Raw genomic sequence first — 20274 nt, 5'->3', positions numbered from 1 at the left:
TATGAAATATTAAGAAAACCTACTCCTTTTCATTGTTAGTTTATATTATTTGAAATTAAAGGAGAAAAATATAGTATTTAAATAGCATTCACATCAATACTTGTAAAGGATTTATCATAGTCATAATTTGTTTTTAATTCTAGGTTATGGGAAAGTACACTAATTAGTTAGGAGGCAGAAAAATACTCTTTGCTTTGCTTAATCTTCCTAGGTGTCTGGTACAGATTAAGTCCTATTAATATAAACATTATGTGGGATGTCTACATATTTTTCATTATACTAAAATTCCAATGTCCTAAAATTCTTAGGAATTAAAACTACAATAGGATAAAATTGGGAAAATAGAGTGCTTGCGATATGCAAGGTTTAAAGAGTTTTAATATTTCTTTTAATAGGATTTGCCTTCATTTAAAAGTTCTAACAGATTGATCTGAGTATGAAATTGCCAGCAACTATGGCATAGTCCAGTGATGGCGAACCTTTTGAGCTGGGTGTGTCAGCATTTTGAAAAACCCTAACTTAACTCTGGTGCCATGTCACATATTGAAATTTTTTGATATTTGCAACCATAGTAAAACAAAGACTTATATTTTTGGTATTCATTTTATATATTTAAATGCCATTTAACAAAGAAAAATCAACAAAAAAATGAGTTCGCATGTCATCTCTGACATGTGTGTCATAGGTTCGCCATCACTGGCATAGTCCTTGGGGAGACGAGGTCATTGCAATGAAACCCTTCCTTTCAGTATTAACAGCTCGTGAGTGCCCAGCACTTGTCCCTAGTTTATGAAGACTTCAGTCTACCCAACAGCGGAGTGTGGAATTTGTTTCTCTTCTAATAAAACTGAAGCAGTAACAGCATCACCCAGTTACACATTAAGGTGACTTAAAGGACACAAAAATACAGCTATTTATGCCACATAGTTATGTGAATATTATTCCTAAGAGACTTTAAATCTTTACTACCCAACTTCTGTCAAACACTTTGAAGCACAGAACTATATGAAGAAAGCACGTGGCATTCAATTTCTGACAATTCGTCCCCAAAGAAGGCAAAGCACAACAATAAGAAGTCTCTGAAATGCAAATCCCATTAAGTGCAAATTTCCAGAACACAAAGGCAACCTAGAAACACGTTTTACATCTCAATGAGTTCTCTTTTTAAATTAGTAAACTCAGTATATAATTCGAGCAATCTGAAAATGATTTTCCAATGTTTGTAGTCTTTTTCTCCCTCAAAAATATACTCACTGGTTCATTTTCCATATCCAATTTTCACATTTACTAGTTCAAACTATCGAACCTCACAGGAATATCTTTCCTCTTCACATTTCCAAATATTAGGTAGATTTTACTTAAATCTCATAATAAGAACACCACTAGCCATAACATTCTCTTATATTTAAGCTTAAAGTAAATCTGAACAGCTCAGCAGGGACACATTTTGAATCCTCCCAACCAGAGAGTTGAGAATGAGCACAACTTCCTTCGATTTGTCAAGTGAGCACTGTGAGTAAGCACACAAAGAGACAGTCATCCCAAGAACAAGGTACTATTTTTTGACGCTCTAACTCTGCCTGGGCATAAGAGGGCGCAGAACCACGCTATCCAGGAGAACTTGGAGATGCCGAGGGTCTTAGACTGAGCTTGAAAAGGGAACCACCTGCTTTCCGCCCACATAAACCTCCTCAATATTTCGGTCATCTCCTGAAAGAAAAAATCATGGAACCGTTTTGTGTCAATTAGTATTTTTAAAGATATATACAAAGTGTCCCCCCAAAAGGTATACAACACTTGCACAGCTGAGAGCTCAATTGATGTTTCTTTCTTTTCAGATTTAACCCATTGGAATATATAATTGTTCAAAATATATACACATTTTGGGGGATACCCTGTATATATATTTTTCTTGTTGAGAATATTAGAGATATCCCCCATTTTCCCCCTCTTTGCTCCCTCCACCCAGCACCTGCCCCACCCTAGGCCTTCACCACACTATTGTCTGTGTCCATGGGCTATGCATGTATGTATATAAGTTACTTGGTTAATCTCTTCCCATCCTCCTCCCCTCTGAAATAAGTATTTTAATTGCCCCTGGGAGAGATTTAAAAGCAAAACACACTTCTAAAAGAGAACATAAAAAAGACAGCCTTTGTTTCTCTCGGATTGTTTAAAATATAGACAGGGGGACATGACCAATAGAAGATGCTGCATCTAATTTGAGAACTGGAGTCTGAAATCTGCCGCTAAGGCAGAAATCACATAAAGCTGAATTGACCCCTATCACTGTCCTTTCAGCTGAAGTGAGTGGTTTGCCTTTCTAGCCCCAAATGTAAAGGAAGTACTTAGCTTTACACCCCAGAATACACTTAGCGTGGTGAGATGCAGGACCTGTGAGAACTGAGCTCCACAGGGAATGCAACAGGTGTCTCTCCCATCCCAAGTTCACTCAGGGCTCAGAGGACACTCAACCAAGGGGGAGGCAGAGTAGAATCTTATACATTATTTACTTCCCTCCCTCAGTGAATACAATGGAATGTATGTGAAAAAGCATGTGTGAGAAGATCCCACCACATCCTTATCGTGAATACGACCTGGTAGGGCAGCTCGGGATAGAGAACGAGTGTAGGGGGAAGAGGCGTGATTAGCCATCCCCTGGGCCTGCCACTCCTCAGATTAGGATTTATGACTGTATGTTCTAGAGGAGCACGCCAATTTCACATTGTGTCTTTAAATATTGTGCCACAAATGGACTCCATGCTGAGAAATGTTTTTAAAAAACCAAAGCAAATGATCACACACAGGGTTTTACATGTGGTATCATAAATGCAGAGAGTCATACCCAAGATAGAGACAAAGAAAGATTTTATTTAGCATAGAGACATATTTCTACTTACCTAGATAGAGAAACTTCTGGATAAAAGCCTAAAATGGAAAATAAAGGTAATAATAAGAAATAATTATTTTTGTGCATTTAGAAAAATTCAGTCAGTAGTGGGTTGGCAAAACCCAGAAATATAAATTCATTTCTCAATGGTAAAATCTACTTTTATTAATGAAAAAGAAGTGGTCTTTTGCTTAAAAAGAAATAGTGACTATTAACAAATGTTTATCTATTGCCTGAAAGTTCTTGGTATATAAAACCTTGGAAACTTTAGAACAAAAGTGCTACATAAATTAATTAATGAAATAATGCAAATATTTTAAGAAATGTATAATATAAGAAAAATGATTGAATGAGTAGGGCTGAGCCTTATTCCAAGAAATCCATTCTATTAAAGGAGCAAAAGAATAAATAATATAAAAATAACAACCAGCATCTTTCTTCTAAAAACCCCAGTATGTTATATTACATATTTAATTTTATAAGTGGATCAATTTATAAATGGTAATTAATGTTTTTAGAAAAACTCAATATTTTATAACTAATTGTTATTAAAGTAAGAAGAACCAGTTTATTTTCTATATAGGGAAACACTTTATAATAAAAGGAACAAAGTAATAAAACTCATTTTCTTATAATTGAGAAAATCAATGTAGCATTGTGGTCAATCACCCAGACTCTGGAAGTCATGAAGTCCTGGGCTTGAATCCCAACTCTGTCTACTAATTACTAATTACTAGCCATGAATCCTTAGGTAAATCACTTAACCTCCCTAAGCCTCACTGCCCCACAGATTACATGGCAATATAAATAGTATCTGCCTCTCATAAGAGTTGTTTTGATCATTAAACAAAATTACGTATGCAAGTGCTTAATGCTATACCATCTAGCACCCAGCAAGTGTATTCAGTAAGTGCTAGCTATATTACGGTTTCTTATAGCCCAAACCATTAAAATATACAAATACATTCAAAATACAAATATTCTATTAGTACCATTATTACTAACATTATTGTCATGAAATTATGTTAACTTTTAAAAATCTAACTTCCTTCTTAAGAGTCTCTTGTATTCCATTAAAATGATTGTTTCTATTTTGTTTTCTACAAGGAAGCTTCTGTGATTACTTCAGGAAATAGATGCCTTTTGATTAACTTTTTTTTACTTACGTCACCAACAAAATCCCCAGAAAACAGGTCAATGGGAGAATCGGATGCTTTGGGGTTGATCAAGAGGGCATCAAATTCCTTGCCCACTTCAAAGTTTCCAATTTCTTTGTCAAGCCCCAGGGCTACAGGGTGGAATAAATTAAGAAACAGTTAGTATTTTGAGCCATCAGACCATGTCAATGTCCCAGTTTGCAAGGACAAAGTCAGCCAACATGTCACTAGAAAAAGAATTAGTAAAAAAAAAACACATACGTTTTCCTAATTCATATTATTAATTTTGCATAAATGAAACTTCCAATGTATTAAGAAAGTACACAACAAGAAGTAAAAATTAAATTTTTTTAAAAGTACATAAAAAAAAGAAAAAAAGAATTAGTATCTTAATAGTGAAGCGTAAAAACTCTCTCATTCCAACAGGTCACAAGACTTTGACTTACAGAAATCAGAGTAAGCACAGGGAAAGCAAATCTGAGAATAAAAACACTTCCCTTCATCACCATGATCATAATTCTGATAGTGTCTCTCTATTTGAGCTCTATCAGTGCACTTCATAGTCCAGCTGGTCTATGACTTTCATTCATCCCTCCAAGAAACATGGCAACTGACAACATATCTTTTTTTCTTTTTGCCTCCGAGTCTCCCCCACAATACTCCTATCCTTGCCCTTCTGGATCCTTTCGTTTTCTGAAATAGCTGACAAGATCTATTTTCATGGCAGTGAAATAAACCTCAAATAAATAAAAAATAATTATCCTTTTGCACCTTGGCCAATGCAGACATATCCATCATAAGTTCCTTAGGTTAAATCCTTGGAAGAGAAAAAATTCACTTCTGAAAGTAAACAGATGCTCATGACTTAAAAGCCCCAATCCTTTAAAAGCAAACCAGCCCTGAATGGTTTGGCTCAGTGGATAGAGCGACGGCCTGCAGACTGAAGGGTCCCAGGTTCGATTCCAGTCAAGGGCATGTACCTTGGTTGTGGCACACCCCCAATAGGGGGTGTGCAGGAGGCAGCTGATGGATGTTTCTCTCTCATCGATGTTTCTAACTCTCTATTCCTCTCCCTTCCTCTCTGTAAAAAATCAATATTAAAAAATAAAATAAAAGCAAACCAATTTCTTTGCAACCTCAAAGATTTTCTGGTTGCCAGAGAAGAATGGTTTTCTAAAATAGGGCATAGGTTGATGTGTCTATTAATTTGATTCACCTCATGGCTAGCATTCATGTTCCATGTGTATTAGATGACAAAGAGCATCTCTTTCACTAACATGATTTAGTTTCACAAGATGGGAATAGTTGACTTTCCTGGTCAATGAAGGTATTGAATCTTGAGCTCAGGAAAGCCTGTAATTTGAGAAAGGTATACACTGAGGTACGAAATGGAAGCATGCATAAAGGGAGGGTCAACTGGAGTGCAGCACTTTTATTTAAATTCTTACATGTGTTTTTTCTATTCTTTCACTGTCAGGATACAGTCCAATGTGAAAATATTGGATGGCATGTCCCTGTTAGACAATACCTAGATTATATTTCTACTAGATTATATTTCTACTAGAGGCCCAGTGAATGAATTCATGCATGGGTGGGGTCCCTCAGCCTGGCCTGCGATTGGGGCCAATTGGGGCTGGCTGGCTGGGGGGAGGGACCGTGGGAGGTTGGCTGTGGGAGCGCACTGACCATCAGGGGCAGCTCCTGTATTGAGCATATGCCCCCTGGTGGTCAGTGCTCATCATAGCGACCAGTACGACTGGTTGTTTAGTCTACCAGTTGATGGTCACTTAGGCTTTTATATATATAGATGGATGTATGAATATGTATTGGCAATGTGCTAATCACTGACTTAGAAACCCTACTTATTCTTAAAAGGTTATTTAAAGGGCACCTCTTTTATTCTCAGAAAAGAAAGATATTTTTTAGCTAAAAATTCTTATAGGAAGACAGGGGAGCAAAAATAATTAGAAATGTTAAAAGCAGTTAGGTGACTTCTACTAATAGTGTGTAGAAGGACTGAATGTTATAGAAAAAAATCAATGGAAATTCTCTCCTCCTTCACCCATTTGCCCTTGACAAAGAAACATGACAAATATGTTTTTAATAACTGTATTAAACTTGTGTGTTTAATAGACCAGATAACCAGGTTCATTTGTCAGAGTTTGATAATATATATAAACTAATTGAACTATTTATTCGAACCTGGAGATTTCAGGCATGAACTAACCAAAGAAGACATAATTGCTTTTGGTGAATTTGTAAATGGACCTAGTTAACATCATTGCAGTAAGGCCCAGCTGGGTTGGTAAACACCTTAAATGCATTTCAGGAAATACAGTTTTGCTGCCTTTAGAGTGAATGTTGGCTCTGGGAAGGGGATTTATGCAACATCTTGAATATAAAGGTCGTGGCAAGCCAGGAAGATGACACACTTTAAATAGAAATCCATTAATCTCATTTCACTCTGACTCTTGTAGAGACATGAGTTAAGGAGAAGAAATTCCATAACAGTAAGCCCTGCAGCCAAGAAAATGGATTTGGAAGCTATACAGCAAGGCAGAAATGAGTTGGTAAGCACCCTAGGCTGGCTTGATCAGACAGAAAAAATCTTGATGAAGCAACTCACAGAGAGCCTAAAAGAAAAAAAGAAGGCACAATTTAAATACAACTCATTTGCACCATGAAAATAAGATGGTTGGCCAACTGCTTGAACTCAGATGCACAAACACAGTGAGGGTGGGGGTGAGGAGCGCTATACTTGTTAAAAGAATGGTGACTTAGAACATGGAGCTTCACATGAAATCCTAAGACTTAGAAATGCAATGAGCATGACCTCTACTTGGTTGTCTTGAAAGGTTCTTGATGATATTCATCATAGCCCTGAGCATTCAAAGAAGAGCCAGGAAGTTTCTCTTCACAGGATATTTTTGGTTTTCATCCTCCTCCATTTTTAAGACCCAGATTAGCTACATATAAATCTACACATCTATATATATATAAAAGCATAAATGACCTCAGGACTGAACAACCTATGACGCACACTGACCACCAGGGGGCAGACACTCAATGCAGTAGCTGCTCCCTGGTGGTCAGTGCATTCCCATAGCCGGAGCACCACTCAGCTGACCAACCCATCCCAGTGGTCCACCAGCCAGGTGGCAGCCACTCACTCCTTCAGTAGTCCTGCAGGTCCAATCTCCGGAGAATGGGCCAGGCACCAACAGACCAGCGCCGCTGGCCTCCTGGAAGTTGGCCTCGGGCACTGCGGGCACTTCCCCTCCCTAGAAGCTCCGCAAGGAAGAAACAATATAAAAGTGACTACAGGTGGCTCCCGACAACCAGTGCAAATGTCAGTGGGATGGATCCAGATCCCAGGCTGGCAAGGGCATCCCACCACCTGCCTGGAGGGCCAATCGCATCCTGGCCCCCCCATCCCCCTCAGGACCCCACCTGTGCACCAATTCGTGCACTAGGCCTCTATCTATATTTGTCTTGATATGTATGTTGTTATCTCACATAAGCTACCTAAGGTTTCATGCTATGTTCACTATCATTCATCTAGAATACACCACAATGCTAAAGTGACTGAAAGCAATACAATTACTAATTTCTATTTTTCCCCCATAAAAATAGTTACATGTGAGAACTGGGAAAAGCTGGTGAACAATATTTGCATATCAACCCACTATATTTCAACATCTTTCTCCACTTAAAGAGACTTGGGTAATTACTGTACTTAATTACATAAAGAAGGCATACTCTCAGCTGGGATTTACACAGGAAGGTATCACAGTGAAAGGATAAGAGCCTACACTCTGGCATCAGATTTTTGGATTCAAATGATGGTACTGTATAGCTGGAGAGCCGTGTAAGCTTCCACCAGGTACCTTGTTGATTAAATAGAATTAATAACAGTGGTTGGAGGTAAATAACAACATACATAACGCATGTTGCATAGTGCCTACCACATAGTAAGAACTCTTGGCTATTATTTTTATTTTTTAAGTATATTTTTATTGATTTCAGAGAGGAAAGAAGAGGGAGAAAGAGATAAAAACATCAGTGATGAGAGAGAATCATTGATTGTCTGCCTCCCACAAACCCCATACTGGGAATTGAGCCCACAACTCATGTGTCCAGACAGGGAATCGAACTGTGAGCTCCTGGTTCTTAGTTCAACACTCAACCACTGAGCCATGCCAGCTGGGCATATTTTTACTATTAGTATTATTATCATCATCTTCACTTGGGGCAATAGAGTGTATTACTTGACTCAATGGAAAAACTGATTATTTTAAAGAACTTGTATGCATGTGACCAATGCAAATAAATCCATTAAAACAATTAATATGGTAACTGTGTATTAATCATCTCTTCTGCCAAAGAAAGGGAGCATCCTGAAAGAATTATGCCTCCACCACATGCTTGAACATGGACTTACTTGCTAAGTTTGGGGTATGCTATATGAGATGCAACCGTCATGAACATTGGATGCATGTACCTTCATGGTGCATCCAAGGACACAGATTGGCATGGTGTACATTGTTAGAGGAAAAAAATGGTTATTACCTTGGCTGCCTCCGAGAGTCGCTAGTCTGAATACCTCTTTGAGGGTGAGGCTTCTCTCATTTATCTTAGTAAATGAAAGGGTATTGGAAACCATCACTGTTCTTCTGATTGCATCAAGTATGGAAGGTGAATAACCACCAGCCACATCTAGGATAGAGAAAATAAAGCCAAAACAGTAACCTTATGAGATACAGGGAATATTAAGTATATAAGGTTGAATTTTTAAATTTTATTTTTCAATTACAGTTTATATTCAATGTTATTTTGCATGGGTTTCAGGTGGACAGCATAGTGGTTAGACAATAATATACATTACAAAGTGCTACCCCCGATATTTCAAGTACCCACCTGGCACCACACATAGCAATTACAGTATTATTGACTTCATTCCCTATGTTGTACTTTACAGCCCCATCACTATTTTGTAACAACCAACTATTAATAGGTTAAGTGTTTTGTTTGTTTTAGTGACAGATATTGAGTCTTTAATATACTTCAAAGAAAAGATCTATAAACACAGACTAGACATAGACTAACATGTAAAGGAATTAAAAACCAGTAATTAGTATCAAATGTGCACCTGCATTAGTTTCCTAGGGTTTCTGCAACAAGTTACCACAAATTTGGTGGCACAGAACAGCAGGAATTTATTCTCTCACAGCTTTGGGGGGCAGAAGTCTTAAATCAGTGTTCACAGGCCACGATCTCTATAAAGGCTCCCGAGAAGAATCTTCCCTCACTTCCCTCAGTTTCTGGCGGCTCCTGGCAGTCCTTGGCTTGTGGCAGTGTAACTCCAATACCTGGCTCCAACTTCATCTCTGTCTTCCCTCTGTGTCTTCAAGTGTCTCTCATTTTCTCTTATAAGACACCCATCATTGGATTTAGAAAACAATTTATTGAGAAAATTTTGAGAGCTGTCTTATTATGTTGCTGCCTTACAGGATGACTTAATCATCCTATACTCTTCTGGTTGTTATGTTAATAAAGTTCCAACAAAGGAACAATATTGTGCAGATAAAAAAGAAACCCTGGACTACAAAAACCGTGGTATTTTAGTCAAACTTTTCTTCCAGGGATTTCCATTGTGATAGTAACTTCCTGATCTCTGCCCAGCTGGGTGAGCTCAGTGGCTTCTCCTGCCTGCAACACATTAGTGCAGGTAGAATCCCCACTTTATCATATAATGAGAGGCAGTGTGATGGCGTGAAAAGAGAGATAATGAACATCACATTTTGCAGACCTGGTTTTAGACTGTGGATCTGGAACTTTTTTGTTTGTTGACCTTTGTTCAGTTACTTAGTACCTGTGAACCTCAATTTTCTCAGAAAATAGAAATAATATCATCTATTTTGAAAGTTGCTGGAAAAATTCAATTGAGTAACATAAGTGCTAGGGAATGAGGACTTAAGGGTAGAAACTGCATGGGGAAATGGTAGAGAAAAATGGATGCATTTTCTCAGAAACCTATTCCCAACCCATGCCTCTCTATGATCATGATAAAGAATGGCATTGTTATTTGTTTACCAGAGTCAGCATAAGGACACAATATTTACAAGAAGACTCTAAACAAACCATACAAGAGTAAAAATTTGAGCCAGAGGGCAATGAAAAGATAAAAGGAAATTATTTTATATGTGTGTATTAACTTCTTATGCATTCATTCATTCACTGACAGTCACTTACTGAGCATCTTCTATGAGAATAAGTACTCATAAATAAAACTGATGGGCTCCATATGAGCTGACCAGCTAGTGGAGGAGGAAGAAAAGAGACAAATAAACAAACAAGTATTAACTATAAACTGTGTTCAGTTAGTGACAGAGAAGATGGAGGTGGAAAGCCCATTTAGACAGACATGGTCAGAGAAGACCTCTTTAGGGTAACGGCATTTAAACTAATACAGGAGTGAGAAGAACTCAGCCATGTAAACAGAGGTATAAAGGGCATTCCAGGCAGAGGAACAGAATGCACAAAGATTGTTTTGGTAGAAGGGAGTGAGATTCATAAAGGGAATTTAAAGATAGCCCATTTAGGGAGGTGAGAGTGTTGGGAGAAGAGGCTCGGAGATGGATGGGTGTCAAATGTGCAGAGCTTTGTCGCCTTGTAATGTGGTCTTTTCATAGTGCCATGTCTTCCTGTACTCCAAGGATGATGGTAATGTTCTGAAATTTTCTTCTGGACCCTAAAGTAAATCATTTGCAGAAATATGCTCATCTTTTTATTCTTTTTGATACTATTTTCTCTTGCTTTGCAATATGTTCATTAAGCTTCCTGTGGGTTTCCTCTTAATATGGAGCAAGTCAGGACCTACCTACACTTGATGAAACTGCTCTCTGTCAATGATATCAGTTTAAATAATCTTCTAAAGTCTACAAATGAAGTGCAAATTCATACACAAAGGTCATGTTTAGGAAATAGTGGAGCATAGGGTGGCTACCACAGCAGAGATGATGTGAAATGCATTCTCCAACTTAATAAGCAAATTCATCATATTTAAGCAAACATTTGGTCAATATACCAACATTGCTATTTCCCTTGTAAGCCAATCTTTATTGACTAGTACGTGTCAGATTTTTTTCATTTAAGCCTCAAAATAAGCTTATAAGATAGATATTGTTATGATTGTTGTTATTGCTACAGAAATTAGAAATTGAAGCCTTAACAGGGGACCTCAAACTGCGGCCCGCCGAAAACATTTATCTGGCGGCCCGCCGGGTGTTTTTGCCGCCGCTGCCTGTTGCTTAGCAGCCGACTAGTTTTTTTTTAAACTATAGTCCGGCCCTCCAACGGTCTGAGGGACAGTGCACTGGCCCCCTGTTTAAAAAGTTTGAGGACCCCTGCCTTAGAACATTAATTTGTTCAATGTCTTACATCTAATAAGTGACAGTGAGAGCTTTACCTAATTGTTTTAAGCTATTGCTACACAATCAAAAGCCAAGAACTAGAAGTTAGGTGATGAATTTAACTCGTAGAGACCAAACTCCCAGGAAATTTGAAAGCAAATACCTACCTTATTTTGCATGTCCACTAAATTTTTCATTAATTGACTATACTATGTAACAAACTCTTGGACATTTTTCCTTATCTAGTAAAGCTTTTCTGTTAAGGTAAAACAGCCAGTTTCCTGCCTTAGCACCTGTGAATATATCCAGGTATTACACAATCTCAGTGATTCAAGGCTTAAATTAGAATTTTTTTTAAAAAATTAATTCTTTTTAATTCATATAAAATTAAGGAAAACTTCTACATTAGCATACTTATTTAAAAATATTAATAAATCTCTTTGTGTTATTGTGTGTCTTACCAAGGAATTGCTTGGTATAAAGTTAACTAAGACTTGAGTTATTCCAGACTATCATTGTCAATAAGCAAACATGCTCTTGAATATTAGGAGGACAAGTGCATCAAGAATGGAAAATAAGTCCTTGTGCCCTACACCAACTTAAAAAGAAATTTATGTCCTAGCTGGTTTGGCTCAACAGATAGAGCGTTGACCTGTGATCTGAAGGGTCCCTGTTCAATTCCAATCAAGGGCACAGGCCCTGTTGCAGGCTCAATGCCAGTAGGGGGCGTGTAGGAGGGAGCCAATCAATGATTCTCTCTCATCATTGATGTTTCTATCTCTCCCTCTTCCTTCCTCTCTGAAATAAATAAAAATATATTTTTAAAAAATTTAGTTCATTCACACACAATAGTAAAAGGTTCACAGTTGATACGCGTAGACATTTGGGTCTGACGCATGCTTTCAAAGTTAGTAGCACTGCACAAATTCGGGAAAAAATCATTTAAAAAGAGGCATCCTTAATTTATCAGCCATTGAGAATGTCCTTCAGCCTAGCAAGCATCAGACTGCCCGTGGGAATGGAATCTCATTTTGTTAAACACTGCTTACAAGGAAAGCAAGTTCTGTAACTCAGAGTCTCGACGCTGGCATAAATTGAGTCTGTGCTTGCTATGGCAAGGCCAAATAATTTTCTTTTGATACAGTATTTGTGATGGCACATTTATTGAAAACTAAAAACATACAAATCCAAACTATTAAAGCCTTGCCAGAAGGACAAACAAAAGAGAAAAAAAAAAATCAAGGACTCTTTAATTGAATTTCTAAAACAGTAGAGAAGGACCTATCCTTTAGAGCAATCATGTCAAACTCAAAGGCTAACACGGGCCAAATAAATGAGGCATGCGGGCCACAGGCCGCGAGTTGACATGCTTGCTTGAGAGCCCTGACAGTAAATGCAGAGAATAGCTTTCAGAAGCTTAGTGATATCCAAACATCTTCCTTTGCATATATCTTCTTACTGCTTTCAATCTCACTATTTTATTAGCTCAAGATATTGTTACCAGAAAAATAAAACTAATTTTTTAACATGGAAATGCAACCTGAAAATGAGTCCCATTAGAACGTTATGCACTTAAGCAACCAGTTAGCCATGGCCCCAAATGGTGCACTACTAACCTGTGCCCAGCCCTATTTTCACGTCGTGTTTCAGCACTTCTGGCACATTGAGTAAGCCGCTGCTGAGCCTGCAGAGAGAGGAGACTGTCAGGACCAGGACACCTATGTGGGCCCAACAAGAGAAGCACCCTAACAGCAGTGATGGAGATGTCACTGAAACTTGTATTCTCCGTCACATCAGCGCTAATGCTGACACACAAACACATTCATCAGATCAGAACATCTGAGTCCTGGAGTAAAAGCAGACCACAAAGGAGCTTAACTCCTGGCACAGAGGTTAGTCTCAGGAGGGTACAAAGGAGCAAGAGCAAAAACAGGAAGCAGGGGATCGTTTGCAAGGAAAAGTAAATGAAGAAATTAAATCTTGCAATTAGTCCAAAAGTCTTACCGGTCTTTAATACTTTTTTAACCAACCCATCCTCCTATGTTAGGAAGTAGAAATGATAAAGCTTTGTCTTTCCTCTCCGTCTCAGATAATTTGTTACCCTGAATGAGTAGTGACTTTTAAGATCAAAGAAAGGGAGTATAACTGGAAAAGGGCATGCAGGCTGGTGAGTCCAGGCCTGCCAGATCAAATGAGGCCACTGAGGAAGCAGAAACTAGGAGAGATGGTTCCTGTGCTGAAATCTGGACCTTGTGGCCCTGAGCTTACTAGATATGTGCCTTTCTGAAGAAATGAAGGAAAACTAAAGCGATCCTTAGAAGTCTGAAAAGATGCAAAGGTCAAAGTGGTCTGCTCAAAGACACACATGATTATAATTTTCAAAGCCCCAATGTACACGCCATAAAACTCTCAAAGTTATTGGAGAAAGAATAACAGTGGCCATGTAAACAGAAATGTATCCATAAAGAACTTTAAACCTTGATTTGGATCACGTTTTAGTTTAGATGTTGTGTAACTAACGGAAAGGGTATTAAACCCTTCCCCTATCTGGCCACTAGATCATAATTATGATCACTAAGCTGTATATGGGCAGAATTCCCTGTCATGTGTTACCACTCGATGTCTCAAAACTGGAAGCCTCTAGAACCTCTCAGAACACTCTAGAAATAAGTCACTGTGTTTCTTGTGCCTTCCCATGCTGCCACTGACATGGGTTTTTCATTTACAAGGTCCCTAGACTTCTAACTGCTGACACCTCCAACTCTTTGCTGAGGGCTCTCTTCAGCCAGTAGAGCCTGCTCCGCCCCGGTTTGGGGAAGGTCAGAAGCTCCAGGGAATCAATGCCTCTTCACCCCACCCAGCGGTCCCCCAACAATAACTGGTGGGTGTTTGGGTATAACCAGGTCCCCCACACCTTGGGCAGAATGACTTGGAGGTCTGCTTTGGACACTGACTTCCTGGAATTTCCAGAAGGATTAGACTCCAGGAGCCCATGCTGGTAACTCGGTTAATGATGCACTCTTTCCTGACTTCCTTCCCTTCTCTGTCTTACCCCCCTAAAGGTGTTTCCTAAGATCACCTCCCCAATAAGCTACTTGTACATGAATCCTCATCTCATGGTCTACTGCAAGAATTCAAATCAAGAGAACACAAAGTAACCCTCGAAAAGATGAAAATCTAGCAGAAGCTAAATAAATGTATTGAATGAATATATGAGTGATCCACCCCAGCCTTCTTTTAAGAGGAAGCAGCTCTGTTCTGGCTTGACTAATACCAGAAAGGGGAGCGCCTGCCTGTATCTAATCCTGGACCATGAATTCTTAACCTAGCATCCATGGGTCAGCATCCTGGGATCTATGAATTCCCTGAAATTAGGTGCAGCATGTCTATATCTCTGGACTTTTATTCCTGAAGATACAGGCCATAACTTTCATCCGATTAACTTGTGAATATATAACCTTTCAAAATGTTAAAAACCAGTTATAAATAAAGCTTTTGCATTCTGGTGAACTATTAAGGGCAAGGTCGCTCTCACATGAACTGGCATCCTATCTGATCCAGCAGGTGACATACACCGAATGTAGGGTGTGGATTTCCAGTAGCACTGCATCATTTCTACTAGTGTGAGTGTTTCTAGTAGTTTGCACAACACAAAGCAATGGGAAGTGAGCACCTCTCCCTGGAACACCTGCTGGAGTGTGTGCCCTTTCGGGCCCTGCTGTAAGTTCTGAATGCTGTTGGTTCTGAACTCTTTCTGTTGCATTTCCACTTTCCTCTTTTGCACAAACTCAGAAATTTTAAGAGCTGTGGTGCTCTTCAAAGACATACTCTGCAAAAAATGCCCTGTTAAGTGCTTTCTTTTTCTTCAGACGCAAAGGTATGCACCTGTCTATCTAGCTCCCACCCCAATCAAACATAACTATAGAAGGGAGACACTGAAGGAATGACTCAGAAAACAAAGGCTGCTGTTTTGCAACCCAAATGTTCGTAATTTATCAACCAATCATTGCCTACTTACGATAAGTTAGAATTGGGACAATGTGCGATCGATGCTCCTCGTTCCCTGAAAACATCCAGTTCTTCTGCGGAAAGGTAGCAGCCATGCGCCATCACTGTCTGGAGAGAAGAGTGTGCTGTGTGGAGTTTACCACTTAAAAATGCTTCAGTTAGTCCTCACTCACAACAAGACAGTATAGGCACAGAGAGACGCTGTGACATCTGGACCTGCTCGCGTGTGCATGAAGATGTCTGTAAGCATCTTCACAAGAACATTTATGATTACCTGTCTGTATAAAATCACTCAGTACATGTCAAGACATTGGATTACAAAAGTTCCAGCACATGTGTAGATCTTATCATCATATTCTTTCTTTTCTTTTCTTTTTTAATCTATAAAATAAGGAGGGTTGATCCAGGTCATCTACAGTATAGAACACCCATCCAGTTTGAAGATATTGTGATTCCTTCATCTCCACTTTAGAAAATAACCAAGTTACTTTCTTTTCTAAATCTAGTGGGTGTCTGGTGGGGCTGTGTTTGTTCCTATTCTAATCAGTGCTTTCTAGAAGTGAGCTTTCCTTTCTCAGCTGGGGGAGTGATCCTGGAAGGAGTTGTTCTTTAATTCTGCCCCAAGTTAGATATAAGAACAATGGACTTGATACATAACCGAACATACTTTCGTTATTTCATCACCTATATTTACATTTTCCTAAAAATTAAGAAATGTAATATCTTATACGCATGAATTCAGAAGGTAAAATTGATCCAAGAAAGCAGGCACTGCACACATAAGAGACTTCTCTTCATTTTCAGGCTTGGTAATATTGGTGGGTTTTCCTGAATAAGGCTTTACTCTTTCAAAATTCCTTTGTCCTCAGTACAAAACCTGTATCTGATTAGCTTTCTTCTTTAGGAGGCATGGTTCGGTGGCCACATAATTATTATTAAAATATAATTTTCATAACCTCTGTGCAAAGCAAAGAAACATGCAAATTGAAGGTTAATGTATTAATCATATGGAAATATATGTTATGGAGGATGAAGATTAAGGTGCAGCATGTATGAGATTTATGCAGAATATTAGCCTTTCAAATTAGTCATAGCCACATCTCCGTTCACAAGTCCCTAAGAATTTAGTTGCTGCCATAGCTAAGGCCACGGCCAAGGGGTGTCTTGTTCTAATGAGGTCTCTGCTCACTCACATTAATTTTAATGAACTTAAAATGGTTTAATTATGAAAACAACCCACACTCATAAAAGCAATCTCAAGGTGTTTAAAAATACAAAGAAAGTCCTTCTGTTTCTCCCTCAGGAAGAATAACCTTTAACATTCAATATGTGTCTTCCATGCAGTTTTTCTAGGTGAGCATGCACCCACACGTATACACACAGACATCCATCTTGTAAGCCTGTACGCCTCATTCTTTGTGAACGTTGGATAAAATTATAATTATGTAAATTCTATCATCTAAACAATCCCCCATGAGAACCATTTTTTTAATTTTCATATGTAATTACCATTCCTAATCATATTTCTTGCAGAATGGATCCTTAGATATGGTCTGCTAATTCAAAGAAATGTACAGTTACATTCTAATAAACACTGACAAAATGTCCTTGGACCAAATGACATTCCCACCCTCAGTGAAGCCTTTAGACTTATTTACCAGGATGAGAGTTCAGGCCCATTTTTAACTATGTACACACACACACATATGCACACTCTAAGCTTTAGTCTGGGAAATGCACATGTCATAGAAGTCTGAAGAGCACTACTGAGATCTCAGAATTCAGATATATACGCCCTATTTGATACAGATTGTGTCATGAGATGCAATTTACCTTATTTGTTAGAAGATTGTTTTTATCATACACATCTGTATAGTTTTTATAACTGGGGAATAACTTTTTCACAGCTTCAACTTCATCAGGATTTTCACTTATATGGCTCTACGAGAAAAAAAAAATTTTCTATTTTTAGGGTAAAATGCCACTAGAAATTATACGTCCTACCCCAAAATGTATGGATGGTTTCTACTTGTCTATGTGAGGGGCGACATAGAAAGACACTAAAGACTGTACATTTATTTAAAGCAATCATGTGACAAGGAAACTATGAATATGTAATTACGCAAGCATGCAATATTCTAACCCATGTAATGTTTCAACAAGGTCTTTTCAAATTCCAAACTATAGTAAGAACAAACAAAAATAAAAAGTGTTCCTTAAAGAAAGCTAACAGCCTAGCTATTTGTGGCCACCTATTTCTTCTGCTGTTGTCCTTTAAGAAAAGAGGCCATCAACAGGACAGACGGCATCTTTCACTCATAAGAAAACTGGATTTGAATAAAGAGAGCTGAATTTTAGGCCAAGTTCTGACCCTAGTCATGGGTCTTAGGGTGAGTCAGTTCTTTTATTTAGGTCCCCATTTCCTCATCTCTCAAATAAAAGGGTTTGGCTGGATAAGCATTTTCCAACTTCTTTTAGCTTTGGCCATGTTATTCTGATAAAAATTCATAGAAATCCAGGATGTAAAAGGCATAAACAAGCTGCCTCTCATGATGAAGCAGGGTTGGGACTCTGGGACTCTGTCTCCATTCTGTCCCCTTTTTTGGCTTCCAGAATGAGTTCTTCTGCAGGAAACAATTTGAAAACAACTGGGCCAGACAATCCTGCAGTCACCTAGAAAGAGCCCGTGAAGACTCACATGCAAGCAAAACGAGTGAGTCCCGGCTCCCACACCAGCCTCTCTCCAGGCACCACAAAACTGGAGAGCACGTGGAGTGTTTCAGAGACAAACACGGAAGTGGAACCACACCCACCCCTGGCCTAACACAAAAGTCATTTCAGGCCAACTGGTGGTAGATATATATCAGGGGTCCTCAAACTTTTTAAACAGGGGGCCAGTGCACTGTCCCTCAGACCGTTGGAGGGCCAGACTATAGTTTTAAAAAAACTATGAACAAATTCCTATGCACACTGCACATATCTTATTTTGAAGTAAAAAAACAAAATGGGAACAAATACAATATTTGTATTTGCATGTGGCCCGGGGGCCGTAGTTTGAGGACCTCTGATATATATTATGGGAAATAACTCATGAGCAAGTTACCACTTCCAAGAATAGCAGTGCCATTTCCCTCTCTCCATAGCCAAATAAATCAAAGAAAAACCCAGCAATATTCTAAAAAGCAGTCTCCCACCTATGGGATGAACTCTATCCTTGGCCTTGGGAAAGCCCAGACCACTGAAGAAATGTATGGGCACCAGAAGAAAGGACAACCAGATGATTTGTGTCATTTTGATAAATTTGAGTAAATACACCTACATACAGACATACACCCACACAAGGATATACCTGCTTTTGCTGTGTGTTGATGGGGTTCAGTATCTACTGCCACAAAATATGGCATATTGAAAAATGCCACATTAAGGTAAAGGGGTTTGATAAGGGCAGAAGCAAGAATGTCACTCTGGTGCCTCTCTCACCCTTCCTTCCCCGAAACAGGTCATAACACCCACATGTGAGAGGTGCCTACCCTACACCTGGGGGGAAAGAGCACCTTTATCTCTAATGACAAAGGGATCCAAGAAGAAGCTGAACCAGAAGGGCTTGCCAAGCTTCCTAAGGTCATATCCCTGAACCTCTCATATTCCTCCACAACCGTGCATTCTTCATCAAGCCTGTAATGTTCAAAAATACTCAGGTCTAACCATTTCTCTGGGCTTTCATTCCCTATGAGGGGTCCTGTGTCATGTAAAACGTACATTAAATAAATTTGCATGCTTTCCTCCTGTTAATCTATCTTTGCATTTAGTTTCCAAACCCAAACAGGAACTCCAAGAAGGTTGAGGAAAAACATTTCCCTCCCCTACAACTGTGGAATTAAATAAAAAATTCAAATATCCCAGGCTGCACCTCAGCCCCCCTCAGCCCCCTCCCTCCCCCACATGCACACAAACAAACAAACAGAAAGAGAATGGGGAACGATGATAATGGTGAATGAGACCCATTAAGATAAATCTTTAAAAAAACACACAAAAAAACAACCACCACCCTCTACCCTACAGATGATAAAGAATCAATGTGTTGCCTTTCCCCTGACTTGCCCTTTGTTATAAGATAGTCTTCTCTTACCAGGGGAAATTTTAGTGCAGTATATAATGAAGCTTGGATGTTCCCAACTTCCAATTTTAACCCAGCTGGAAGCTTTAAAACATGTTTTATTCCTAAGTTGCACCTGCTTAATGACAAAGTAATATATACTTTTTTTGTTCCTGGTTTTAAATTAAGAAACTTGGAACAAAGGGGCCTTTAAATGCATTTTGTAAGGTGGAAATGAGGTTCTTATTCCTTTTAAAATAATAGGTGGCTCCTTCAAAAATGAAGGGCTCGAATGCTGAGAAAGCGTCAAATGAAAGAGAAGCAGGAAAGAAATGCATTAAATGTATCCTACAGACAACAGGGAGCCAGTCTGCCTTAGGTCTTGCTGGATTACTTGTGATAGCCTCATCTCTGCAAGCCTGATCAGAGATGAGAGGAAAAGGAACTTCCGGTTTTTTAGCTGAAAAGTTAAAGAATTGGATTTAGGTGATGTCTGTAAGGACCTTCCCTGTCCCATAAAGCTACACCTCTAGATCTCAGTGGAATTAGAGATTACTGCCAGAATGCCGGATAATGAGAAGCCTCACAGGTCTGGCAGAAGCACAAGCAAGAGAAAAATACCCACCTGAATGTGCAAATCGTGGGTCTTCGCGATGTTTCCAAGATCGGCCAGCATGGTCTCAGAGCAGGAAAGGCAAAGCGTGGTGTCAC

The 20274-nt window shown here is 38.9% G+C and overlaps 1 protein-coding gene across 1 annotated transcript in view; it reads right to left on the bottom strand.

Moving 5' to 3' along the window:
* Window positions 1–578: 578 nt before the first annotated feature.
* Window positions 579–20274, bottom strand: part of GDA (guanine deaminase) — a 60380-nt gene continuing 40684 nt past the window's right edge. The window contains exons 9-16 of the mRNA XM_014454101.2: window positions 20189–20259; window positions 17301–17408; window positions 15478–15575; window positions 13076–13143; window positions 8617–8763; window positions 4057–4178; window positions 2901–2928; window positions 579–1710 (exon numbers count right to left, since the gene is read on the bottom strand). Of these exons, the coding sequence (XP_014309587.1) occupies window positions 1640–1710; window positions 2901–2928; window positions 4057–4178; window positions 8617–8763; window positions 13076–13143; window positions 15478–15575; window positions 17301–17408; window positions 20189–20259 (713 nt within the window). The 3' untranslated portion in view covers window positions 579–1639. The remainder of the gene's footprint in view (window positions 1711–2900; window positions 2929–4056; window positions 4179–8616; window positions 8764–13075; window positions 13144–15477; window positions 15576–17300; window positions 17409–20188; window positions 20260–20274) is intronic.

Source organism: Myotis lucifugus, unplaced genomic scaffold, assembly GCF_000147115.1.
Source record: "Myotis lucifugus unplaced genomic scaffold, Myoluc2.0 scaffold_31, whole genome shotgun sequence".
Classification (NCBI taxonomy): domain Eukaryota; kingdom Metazoa; phylum Chordata; class Mammalia; order Chiroptera; family Vespertilionidae; genus Myotis; species Myotis lucifugus.
The sequence above is the reverse complement of the archived record's forward strand: the minus strand, read 5'-3'. Positions and strand labels throughout refer to the sequence as shown.